At 41.9% G+C, this 13372-nt stretch overlaps 1 protein-coding gene across 3 annotated transcripts in view; it reads right to left on the minus strand.

The window, feature by feature from the left end:
* The window catches only part of TTC7A (tetratricopeptide repeat domain 7A), a 171610-nt gene that overhangs the window by 108917 nt on the left and 49321 nt on the right, over window positions 1–13372 (minus strand). For all 3 annotated transcript variants that reach the window (XM_053972466.1, XM_053972465.1, XM_053972467.1), the window contains one exon: window positions 7452–7556. In XM_053972466.1, the coding sequence (XP_053828441.1) occupies window positions 7452–7556 (105 nt within the window). The remainder of the gene's footprint in view (window positions 1–7451; window positions 7557–13372) is intronic.

Consider the following 13372-nt stretch of genomic DNA (forward strand, 5'->3'; position numbering starts at 1 on the left):
TTTCTTCCCACTGGCACAACTCTCTGAGGCCACAGAATTCAAACTAGATGTAGAACAATTATTTCTCAATTTCTGAAACTTCAGATCAGCCAGTCCAATGACCAACACATGTTATCATCAAACCCTTTCCTGAAAGCATTACTGTTGCCCATTGCCCCATCAGCTGTGATTGTGCAAGCCACTAACTGACAAAGGAACACCTCTTGCAGAACACTGGGATTTGCCAACTAAACTGCAAGGCCTGTCTTTGAGGGTATAATCCAAAGCCTACCAAAACCACTGGAAATAGTCCCACCTACTTCAGTCATGTTGAGATAACACCCTTAAACTCTGATCACATCAGGAAGATTGAGATTTGTTTCAGGAGATTTCTTAACCTGTCAGTAGCCCTACCAGCTTCCCTGCCACATAATGAAATGTATTCTGGACCAGAGCCTAGGACAATGGAAGAAGTGGCCCATGACTTGCCACATAGAAAAAAGCCAAAAAGCAAAAACCACAAAGGAACAACAAAAACCCCTCCTATACAAGTATAACTGAATTATTAATCTCTCAGAAACTTTTATGTAAGACATGAAATCTCTGCAGCCTGAAAATTCATTATGCACCTCTTTGCCACCATAAGCAGCTCTATTCCCACTCTCTTTCTTCATTATTTTTCCTCTTCTCCCCACACACACTTTCATCCAAGAAGTCTCCATTAGATAAAGAAAAGAGCTATACAAGGTATTCTAATGACTGGTGAGCAAGAGTAGGGGTGGGTAGTGAACAGAAAAAAAGATTGAATGAAAAGTTTGAAGCTGAAATGAAGACATGTAAAATTGGAGATTTTGCTCCATTGTTTCTCTGAATGGTCACCTGATGGTAATTCCAGTCTCTGACTGGAAATACTTATACTGCATAAATCAGTAGTGCACCATTCTGCCTTCCTGCCTGCCAGTTACCCAGCGCCATCTGTCAGTATCAGATGAATCTAATGAATGAATAATTAAAACCATAACTTTTTAGAGTGGCTGAAACAGCACTTCTAGCACATTCTTGTGAACATTTATTCATACTAAACACTAATGGCACTTTGACCAGCCACAAAAATTCTTATGAATGCAAACCTGGGTCTGAAGTCTGCTTTGAAAATCAGTGGTCTCACAAACTCCAGCACAACTGGTTCTGTTTATGAGAACATTTACTTTTCTTTCTAACAGCACTCAGACACTTCTCCTGCCAGCCCTGCTGTGGCAGCCATCTGCCCCCTCTTCTCCCATTCTCCTACTCTTCAGTCATTCTGGGCAAGTGTGAAAAGCCAAACGTTTCACTCACATCACCCACTGTGAGGTTTCAACTCTCCAGTGCATCAGTCTTGCAGGTGGCCTAGTCAACTGTGACTCGGGAAACTACTACCTGAAACAGGAATAACCTCCTTGGGACACACCTGGGGTAACCAAACAAACTGCAAGGACCACCAGACTGCAGTCTGGATAAAAGCCCACTTTCCATACACCTGAGTGAGGGACCAGAAGCGAGCCTGAGCTGTGATCTGCCAGTAAAGCTGTGTCTGTGGGGGTCCTTAAGGATACAGGGTGTCTTCAGTCTGTATTGTGGAGATGAGAAAGCGAGGAGGGAAGGCCTACCATTTTATTCTCTTAGAAGCAACAAAAAACAAAGTCTCAAAGCCCTCCCTCCAATCTGGCCCTTACTGTTCTAACCTTTTTCTACATACTTTGCATGAAAAGCTGGTGAAGAGAAAGGCAGCATTTCAGGTTGCAGGGAGAAGTTCCCTGCCTCCAAGACCTGCATGGAAGAAAGAAAGCACAGCGGAAAAACAATCTAAGAAGAACTTTCTGCATTTTGAACTCCAGCTATATAAAGTGTCAGGAGGCACCTGGAACTACTAGCTAAGCAACCCCTCTATCACACCAGAAAGCAAACACCTGGCATCTGGAGAGAGACAGGCTGCCAAACTGTGAACTGATACCAATGAGATGGCAATGCTCTGGGGTTGGTTGGGCTTTTTTCCCCCTTTCACTTTCTCCTTCATATTTGATAGAAAAAGAACAGTTGCTAGCTGTGCTATCCTGAGGGATGTTTCCCCTGGTACAGAGAGTGGTTTTTCCAGCTACCACTGTTACTTGGCCACAGGTTTTGGTGTGTGCTCAAGCCAAGCCTGGAGGCTTACTGACAAGGGAGCGGAGAACAGCAGGTGCTGTCCCCTGGCCTAATGCCACCCAGCTGGTGTCCAACTGCCACCCAGATTGTTTTTAGAAAAGCTCAAGCCCTACCCCACTGAATCAACAGCTTGTAGGACTAAGTAGAAATTGCACTTCTCACTAGCACACATTTAGAGTAACTAAGGACAAACAAATCAATGATGTACAGCAGGATGAAAACAGCATTTTATTGTGCCAAAAAAGAGAAGCACACCAAGGAACAGGCAGGAAATACATCAAATGACACTGGACTTAGGACAGCAGACAAGGTTAATGAAGCAGGTAAATCTGGACACCCGTGACATTGAACAATACCCAAGCACTTAAGAGATCAAAATCCTACAGAATCGGCATGTATACAAAATTATACAGATGTTAACTAGTTGAGTCCACCTCTTCTTAGCATTTTCATTACACTGGGTTGTAGCTATAGAGACTAATTCAAAGAGAAGAATAAAAATATAGTGAAATGAGAATGATAAGAAGAAAAATGCATAGGAAGAAAATGGTCTATAAGGCATAGTCTAATGAAAAGGTTTTGTCCCACAGCTGTTTACAGCACACAAAGTCAATCATGTTATGCATGTCAGAAAAAAAAAATCCTGTGCTTTCTATTGGTGGTCTAGTCAGCATTTGCTCTCTGTGTCACCATTGTTAAGCCCACCAATTTAGTCTATGTAAACTCAGCCCCCAGCACTTAGGAATACTCAGGCCTTTCCTCCACTGTAGCTAGAGTAGTTTGTTCACAAAAGCAATGTATTGAAAACAAAATTATAGGTCATTTTTAATGTCTAAAACCCATGGGATTGTCCCAGAACAGCAGTGGTGATGTAATCAAGAATGTCTTTTAAAAGACAGAAGAAATACCTAGTAGCTCCTTGCCCTTCCCTGCTGTCTCAGCAGCCTCTCACTCTGGTGATGCCAATCCTCTCGGATGTCTCAGCAGGCAGAGTAACTCCAGTAATGGGACTAGATTTCATCTTCAATATTATTCATACTGCACTACAACCTAAGCATTTCCAGGTGACTCCAGGGCTCCTAAGTGACTGAGTACCAGCACATGCGCAGCATTTATTATCTACAGTGGCAGGGTCAACAACAGTCAGAAGGGGAGAGAAGCACTCTCTGATTAAGTGCTCTTTGAAAGTAATGAATGGTAAGCTGTTGCCTCAGAAGTATGCAGCTCTAAATCTACATCCTGCCAACCCCCCTGACACACACACACACACAACCTGATGTCCTGACCTCATGGCATGTCCCACTCTGTTTTTATGACTCCATGCACAATCTGCCCTGGTTCAACACCACCTCTTCTCCCTTTCCCCAACTGATGGCATGATCTCTGTCTTCTCAGAAAAGTGCTGCAGTAGAGCACTTTGCTGTGCATACTAGTTCAAAGAAATGAGGGAAATATGAAGTACAGCACCATCCTGTGCTGCAGCTTTTGCCATGGGACAAAGTCCTTTGAAAAGCTTATATTAGCTGATAATACTGGCATCATCTGATGCTACACGAGTTTAGCACACCATCTCTATGGCTATTATATCAACTGTGGAGCAATGAAAATCATAGACATGCCTAATGTCTTCCTGCTTTATGTCAGAGCAGAGTTCTAGAAGATTCAAGCCTATCCTAGGACTACAGTTCATTTTGCTCTATGTGTATTTACAATATTTTCAACAAGCCTCCATTGAAATCAATGGAGTAAAAGGCAAAAGAAAGCATCAGGGTAAGCCTAAATACCTCAAACAAGGCTCCTAAAATGGAGAAATTCAGTATTTAATGCTTCTCTGTAGGAAGAAGTTCCATTTTTAGTATTTTCACAACACCTGCCAAACAGCATCCTGGAGAACCTAGATTAGTAGTGAAATTAACAGAACTGTACTATTAAACTATTTAAAACAACAACTCATACTGCAACTCAAAGTCATTGCCAAAATAGGCAAGTGAGCATTCAGTTGAGACCATGCCAGGGAAGGCTGAGTGAAAGAGGAAATTGCAGCAAGCCTTTTAGTGAGCACAACTCTGAATTTACAGTGGAGCAAGGCAAAGCAACCTCAGTATGGACATCTTTCAGTGCAAGCTACCTCAACTCTTCTCTGGAAATTTAAAACAATACTCTGACTTACAATAGTCAAAGACTTCACAGTGCATTCTGGAAAGCTAAAAGACAGCTGGCTAAACACAAATGGGCTTTGTGTTCACTTGATAGAATCATCCACATGCAAGTTCAGCAAACTGCTGTGCTGAAACCCCAGCAAGCTGGAAGGCTTAGCAGCACGTTGCCTCAAAAGTAATTCTGAGCCTACTACAAAAACATTTAAAACACCTGCGTAATTGTTTAGATGCAATATAGGAGTTCCAACTTTGCTGTACAGGTCTGACTGCATCATGACCATACAAATGTGGTTTACATATGTGCATTGGTTTTGAAGCTTTTCTGGTCCTCCAAGTCTATTGGCTTAAGCATTACAATTAATGAAGTATTAATTTATTGTTTACACTGTATTTTTTTAATTTTTGTTTTTGAATACCTCTAATTCTGAAAAAGGTATCCAAAACACTACTTATACCACTCAGTTGTTTACTGCAGGCCCAATCCTAAAAGCTAGCAGTTGATGGGGCAGATCATCTCCTGATGTAAGCCAGCAAGGTGCCCCTAACATGCCAGTAGAGTACTGCCAACTTACATCAGTTAATGACCTAGTCATACTGCCACAACAGAAGCTGGGGGAGGCTCAGCTCTTTTCTGCATCAGGCTCTGCTATATATTGATTTGCATGGCACTGTATGAATGCATCCATGTTTTCACTTTGATTTGCTTTGCACTGAGAGTATTTCATAGATGTGATCAGAGCATCCTCAATGTTGTAAATCACTATAGTACATTTCAATTAATTTTCTGTTTTCCCTGCTCTTTAAGTGTGCTGAGACACCCTGTACAAAGCCAGCAAAATGACTTATATGATCACTAGATTAATCATGAAAGAAACTGTTCTGTGCTTCTCATGATATTCTGTAATTATCCGTCTGCATAAATGTTGTATTTTGGTTTCTTTTTTTATTGATAGTAGCTGAAAGAAGACTAAAGTACTGCTTGCCCATGGGCTATAAGCAAACTGGCTACAATACTGCACCACACAGTAGACAGATGCAGGATATAAATTAGCTGTTTCATTTGGATAAATGGTGATCTGATTTCACCCTTTTCCTGACTAGCCAGCAATCAAGTACACAGATGTATTTCCTAATTGAAAAATTAATCATATTTTATATGTTCTGAAAAGGAAGACGTATTTGAATATTTGTAACTGCTAATATTTGTCCATTAGACTGTTCCTGTCCCATGTCTATCTTCCTTTCTATTTATACTGGCATTGATCAGCCTGTTCACTTCCAGTTTAAATTATTCAATTCTGATTTGATTGCCATGTAATTTAAATGCAAATAATTACTGTAAGGATGACATTTAGAAAAACAGCTCTGCTAAGCAGGAAGGTCTTTATTAGGCACAGGAGTCTGCCAGTAATATCAGAAGCACCCCTTTGACTAGGAGATGTGGGAACCTATCATTTCAGTTCTTTTAAAAGATGATCTGATTTCCCTCAGACTCCCCTTAATTAAAACTCTTCTATACCATCATCAAGTTTGCTAAGAGGGTAAAGCATAGGCCACTATGAAAGGAACGTGAGAGGGAATATTTTTAATTTGGTTTTAGTTCATAAGGCTGTGCTCTAGATAACTGCAGTAAAATTGCCCTCTTGTGAAATCGTGATTTTATTTCATAATACCCCCAGTTTTGAGCCAGGGTCTGACTGAATAACACTGAAAAGCATTTCAACAATAAAAAAACAGTACATTGAAGAAAAAAAACCCTTGTTTTGAAATAATCAAAACCAGCTCATTTTTCCCTTCTTCCCCTGCCTTTCCTACTTTTTAGGATTAGACAGTTGTTTTATCAGCTCTGTCATGTATGAGAAGTCTGGACATACTGGATTGCCCAAGCTGGAATTGAATTACAGTCTCACTGTCTTTTCAAAGTAACGAGGTATTTTTATATGCTAGCTGTGCGTTGAAAACTTCATCAAACATACTAAGAACAGCATTCAACACAGCTGTAATGCCTCACTGTCACACTGTTTTAACATCTCTAAGAATCAAAAAAAACCCCTTATTTTACTTTATTTTTAAAAATAACATTCACTGTGAATGTTTTTATATATTACTGAATTACTTTTAGCCTTCAAAATTTAGAGACTGAACCGTGGGTACAAGAGAGTTAAATTGCTCCAAATGTAGAGCAGAAGTAGGTTAGGCAGTTCAGCAAGGATTCCCTGAAGGTCCTCAGACTTGAAGATTTTTCCTAGAAAAAAATGCTGCCCAGTTTTTGCTGACTCACATACAAGCTTAACCATTATACTTTGAACAGCATAGCTCATTCAAAAACATGCATAACCAGACACCCTCCCTGACAGTGGTGTAAACTAATATACCTCAAGTTTAGCTGAACAGCAGCTTCCATCAGACAGGGATGTAGAAGGTGGACAGGTGAGGTAAGAGAACAAAACAACAGCAAATTGGTTTCTACAAGTTTTCTCCAAGATCTGTGCAGATTATTCTGGTATTTTCTTTCATGTTTTCTTGCATCTTGTTTTATTTCTGTTCAGCAATTGTAATCCTTCACTGACTGCAGGGACACCTCGTGGCGAGGACAGGTGAGAACAGCAGGCTGCCATTCAGTTAACTGAACCAAGTAGAGGAAGAGTGACAGATGTTTCTGCTCCTTTGGATAATCAGAATTTCACAGGCACCAACTTCCACTCCCACTCTGCTTCTGGGGCGTACATTAACACATCCAGAACACAAAACACTGACACAGCAACTTCAGGAACAAAGGACTGAGTTGTCCAGCAGACCTGAACTATCTAACAGTCCACTTACAACTATTAACTTGTGTCCTGCAGGGGCTACAAGAGTGGCTGATTCAATGTGACACTCAGTTGAAGCAGCAGTCCTCAGAATGGCTGTTATGGCTTTTCCCCCTCCTCCTTTCTTATATGTGCCAGCAAAGTACATTTTAATGTCTCACTACAAAATTTCTTGCAGGGATTTTCATTTTTTAAAAAGGGCACACATGTGTGTATGATTTTAGCAGGGATTCCCTTTCTTCCCACTGGAACTACACTGTGGCACTGTCACTGCAAGACTTAATCCGTTACATAATAAGAATTGCATCAGCTTGCTTACCCAGTGCAGTGACCCAATGCAGACCTTGGCAGCCAGAAGAGGAACGGTGGGATCTGTAGGTCGCAGTTTAGCACACTCTTTGAGCACTGACACAGCATATGCTGACTGGAGGAGTGGGAGAGAAGAGGAGGAAATAAAAAAGGCTGATTAGACAATGCTGTTTAGAGTCCATGCAGAACATTGCAGTGACATGTACAAAGAAGTGCTATGGAGAAAAGAATTCCATGTCAGCAACAAGTCAGCAACTTCCTTCCCACCTCCACATGCAGACATGTGTACACACACGCACACAAACACACTCTTCCCACACTCAGAGGAAACACGCCCAAGAGGCAGCCCTGTCTGTGCACTTCACAAGAAACAGTTTTCTTAGCTATCAATGCACTTGTTATTTTAACTCTGCCCTCCCAATACACAAAAATTCTGCTGTAGTTTTCCTTGCATATAATCATCTTCCAGTACGCCAGAAGAGATCATAAAGAGCTTATCCTCCAGTACATTCACATTTTAGACCAGCTTCACTCAGAGAGGTTTGATCAGCTAAAGTAATCTGCTCAGTAGGTTGCTTTGTGTCTTCTCCACTTCCAGAACATACAAGAAAGCAACTGGGACTCCACCATATAAAGGGCGGATGCAGATCAATACACTGTTCAGTGGGTGGTCCAAGCACGTGTTACAAAGAAAGTCCGTAAAACTCTTGCTGTCTTTCTGGTGTTAGGTTACCATTAATGAGGATGTTTTTCAAGATTAGCACCTGCATAGCCCTTTTGATCCGATGTGCTCTGCAAACACTGTTTTACAGCACACATTCATGGCTGCCACATTTCAGATGCTTTAAAGGAGAATGAAGAAAGCTCTGGTCTGAGGCAGTGATCAGAAGGCCACCTCAGACAGTAAGAAGGTGACAGGAGTTGCCCTACCAGAGACTCCCACCAGCCCATTCCACCCAAACCACAGTTTGTCTTACATTTAAACCTTCCTCACTACTGACCCTAATCCACTCAAATTTTCTCATGCTTAAACTCAAGGAGCATCTTGGAATTTCTCCTTGCATGCCTGTTTCCTCCCAAAGTCTTCCACACAGTCCCAAGACACAATGTTCCTGCTCCAACTCATGTTAAATAGTCATGCCCTTTCTATATAACAGAAAAGCAGCAACAGAAGCCTGCAAAGTCAAACTGCTATTCCCATCAGGTCCTGGGTGTCTCCTCCTGACCCCCAGGGGCTCTCCCTACCAGAACTCCGACCCAAACAGGGTCTGGTGACTGCTGCAATCCCCTGCAGCAACACCACAGCTTCACATTCTCACTGTCCTTCAACACTTTCCCCCCCTGACACCACATCAAAGTGGGCTGCACCTGCCAGCTCCTTCCTCCACAGAACTGAAGGTCCACTTTTTGCTACTGAATTCAACAGCTTGATTAGGAATTTGCTTGGAAGGGAACCTGGAAAAATGGACGTCCATCAGCCATGCCCACCTTAAGGTAAAGAGGGGTTTCATAACCAATGGAGCAGGGAGCAAATTCTCCTGCTTGAAAAGCTTGGGTACCCGCCTTGTGGTCTGAACAAGAGCAGCAGCACACTCTCTATTCTTCAGGTTGCTCCTACTTATGTAGAGCATCAGGCATGAACAGTAAGAGTGAGGAAGCATTTGCTAATTTAAAATTCAAAATGCACAATTTGCCTAAAGCCAGAAGGAAGCTTGTCTCAGACCAAGGATGGAGATCAATAAACTTTGTCCTAGAGCTTGAACCTTTACTTCATGCCTCTGAGAAATAAAGACATGTAATTCAACCCTGAGGTACAGGAACAAACACACTGCTGTGCTCTCTTGCCATGAGGTGACTAGCATCCCTCACAATGAACCTCCCTGACACCTATTTGTTCAGAACAAGTGGTGTCTCAGGTTTTAGTGGCATCTTATTCCTCTCTTTTGCAAAACGCACTGAAAGCAGCTGGTATTCCCAGTAGCATGATGGATGTGTTGGAAATCCAAGCATAACACCATATGGGACCTAGGCTGGATATCATCTTCTTGCCTTCCTACCTGTATTCCAGCCCCACAGGTGTTTCCAGAAAAAAAATAAGCGTGACAGCAGGACAATATGCACCATGACAGCCAGTGTATCTGCAGCTGAAACCCACCGACCTTTGTCCTCTCACCATGCAAAAGTGAACTGCAAAGGCCAGATATGTAAAAGGCCATACACTGTCCAGAGCCAATGCTTGCAAAAACAGACACAAGCTCAACCCAGTGGTAATTTCTCAGCTCCCCACCAGCACTGCAACTGCAGGGAAAGCAGGAGGCACCTGGGAGCTGGTGGCAGCTCTCCTGTGGATCAGCACAACCAGCACTAGCACAAACCAAAGCAGTGACAGGCCTGTCCTAATATGGGCCACAGCTGTAGGGCCTACATCAGAAGAGAAGTGACACCATCCATTCTTCGCCAGTTCCTCTTGAACTCTGCTCCCTCCCTGTCTGCAGGACAAGCCAATGCCACAGCGTCCAATACCCTCAAACCACAGAGCCCTTGCCATGTCTGTCCTGCCCCAAGTCTGTTCAGGAGGCCACTGCAAAGCAGTGACTACTGAATGCTGCACAGGAGAACGTCCCACCTTGTGCCCACACCCAAACACCTCAGGTGTCGAGTCACTTTACTACACACGCACTCGAGAGCTTCTGAACATGGATTTACAGAGCAAGAGGCACAGTTTCTGCACTGCTCCTAAAACATTTACAAAGTTATGTCATTTTAAAGAAATTTATAAAATTTGCAACTAAACATATGGAGCAGAAGTGGTTTTAGAAACAGGGTGATATAAAGCCTTTCTCTCCAGTGGCATTTTAAAAATTCAAGAGATATTATATAATTTCACCTTGAAAAATTTACTCAGCAGATATTTTATACAGATGATGAAAACATTAGTCAGGGAATGACAGGAGAAATAACATCCCACTCCCACAGTGACCTTACTTAGAGGAGACTGGTAGGACATGTAATATCAAGGTTTCTTAAAAGATACTAATTACAAACATTAATAGCCAGGGAAAAAATATCAAGCACTCATTACTGAATATCATTGGTTTGTAAAAATATTTAATATGAAACAGTGTTTGTGCAACATTGAAATAAACTGGTAATTAAAATGTACATATTCTTTCACTTAGTGTGGGTAGACCAGGCAGCCAAGTGCATTGTTTGTGAGATTCACTGCAAGGCAATAATAATTTGATTTATTGGTGAGGCATATTTTGAGAAGAGCAGAAATTGAATTTCAAGTGAGTACATGCTTCCCACTCATGATTCTGAGCTTCAGAGGGGCTCAATAATAATTCAAGCCAGAATTTAGGGTGATTCTATTTAACTTGCTAACTGCTGGGTTATAATGACTGCACTAGAATGAGTTCCCTACAACTTCAGAAAGCTAGGTCTCATTTGGCCTTTCATCTAGAGGAAGGAATCACAAGGCAGCTATTGGAGAAGGATGGAGAGGACACCTCCCCCTGCATAATTATGGCAGGCATGGTTTTAAATCCTATGAGGGAGTAAAATGTAAAGAAAAACAACTATCCAAACACAGAACACAATTCCCACTCCCTATTTACTAATTCAATAATCAAGCATGGAGGCATACTCCTCAAAGATGCTTGCACATGAGCAGAAGTGAACCAAGAACATCCTACAGTTAATCTTATTTCTTCCTTTTCCACATGGCTTGAGAGAATTTGCCATAAGTTATGGTAAACTCATAGATGCTGCCTAAATGGTTATTCTGGGTTACTCCAACACAATTTCCATTCTTTCCCCTCCTTGGCTCTCTCACCATACCAAAGCAACCAAAGAAGGAAATAAGAGAGCCATTTAATATTTAAAAGATAAAGAAAATGCAGATATAAGTAAAAGGAAGAATAATTTCCAGACAGTAAATAATGCCTGATAGACTTTTGGCATGCCATGAACAGTTGCTTTTCTCTTGCACAGGTTCCATAAACCTCCCTAGTTTTTTTCCTTCTTTGCTACTTTTCAGCCAGAAGGAAAAATGTTCGTCAAGATGGTGGGTTGGTAGACAGCCTCATTCTCCATTTACCTGGCAGTTTAGTGCACAAATGAATTTCAACTAGTGCTGCTGTATTGCTTGCATCATCCTGTCTAAAAACTGCACTATTTCAAAGGGATTGTGGGGAAGTGGAAGAAATCTTTCATCCCAATGCAAGAATTATTATTCCCTGTGTCCTGGGATTCACAGCCATTTAGATATAAATGATCTTGAACTGACATAGAAAGATGACAGAATGAGCAAGCAATTGAGAACTCTGGAATCAGTAGTTTTGCTGTTAGCTTTCCACTGAATTTAGGGGAATAATGTTCATGCTGAGATTCACAGAAATCTCTAAGATATTTACTTCTCTTAACACAGGCACTGATTCCCTCCCTTTTCTTTTACCTTGTGTTTATCAAATTAGAGCACTGGAGTTAAGCAGCTTCAAATACTCCCTCTTAAAAGCACCTCTTACATTCTAAGATCTATAAGCACACATTTGTACTTGCTAATGTGACAAACACCTCACTTCACACTTTCTGTCAAGAAAAGAGAGTTAAGCCTGAAGGCAATTATATAGCCCACCTAGGTATTCTGCTCAACAGTCAGGCATCTTAGGAAATTTCCATTTTTTGTACTATCTACAGCACACAGGCAAACTCCCTTCTAATCTTTCCTTTGCACCAAAGGAAACCAAACTATTGAATATCCCCAAGATAGCTGACCTTTGTAACAGGATCTTTAGCCAATGAATGTTCAATATTTTAACTTTCATTCCCCAGCAATGCTATTTAAGGAGCCATTCGAGGCCTCTGCTGCTCCCAAGGTTCTTGTCTGCAACACAAAGAGAAATGTACTTTTTTTTTTTTATGTCAGTTGCCTAGCAACCAGCCTAAGCTTTTGCAAGGATACCAACAGAAGGAACAGCCTAAATCATAAAATTTGTCTGCTGTTGCTGCAGAATTATGTATTAAATATATTTTTAACTTTCCTTCTAACCTTCTGGAAAGCTGTATGTTGGCAATACAGGCATGGCTGAGTCAAACTTGAAGCTCCTTGAAGCACTTAGAGACATCTGCTTTTACTGCACTATTTAAATAAGGGGAAGGATTCCTTTTTCTGGGTGCAGCACAGATAGAAGCAGCTCAGACATTAGCTTGACATTATTTGGCTATGACCAGTGTGTATCAGCAACTTGCTAAGGGCTCCAAAATCAGAGTTCATGTCTGTGTAAGACTGGTTTCAAAACCTTAAAAATGCTGCCAGCACAAGCTTTGGGCAAGACTGCAATATCTCCAACTGCTGAGCAGCCAAAGGGAGCACAGTGACACTGCAAGACTAGCTCTGGGAAAAGCTGGAGCTCAGTCCCTCAGAAACACAGCTGAATGACAGATGCCAAGAAGGATTCATTTACTTCCCTTTGTATAACACCAGTCACCTCCTGAAGCATTACATGATTAAGAAAACCATTCAGGTAGACATGCATGATTTTTTCTTCCCTGTTGCTTTAAAGAGGAACAAACATAACGGCTAAGAGCAGAAAGGAGCTTTTTGTGTAGCTGAAAGCAGCTTTAGCTGCCTCATTTTGCAAGGCATCATGCTTGGAGCTTACATCCCCTACTGCCAAGTCTATCCATCTACATGGCAATGCACACCATTGTTCCTGTGCCGCCCTCAGTATGGGCTTGAGGGGGCTGGGGACAGTCAGCAACAATGCAGCCGTCTCTGAAGTCACACAGTTGCTGTCTTCAAGGCAAGCACTGAGCTGACCATGTTCTGCAGGGCTGGAGAGCTTTGTGGCAGACACCACAGGACCATGCAACCCCCATCAGCAACCCCAGCACAAGGCCTGCTGAGCACAGTCCTTGCCTCCAGGTGCT

This window comes from Vidua macroura, chromosome 3 (genome assembly GCF_024509145.1).
Source record: "Vidua macroura isolate BioBank_ID:100142 chromosome 3, ASM2450914v1, whole genome shotgun sequence".
Classification (NCBI taxonomy): Eukaryota; Metazoa; Chordata; class Aves; order Passeriformes; family Viduidae; genus Vidua; species Vidua macroura.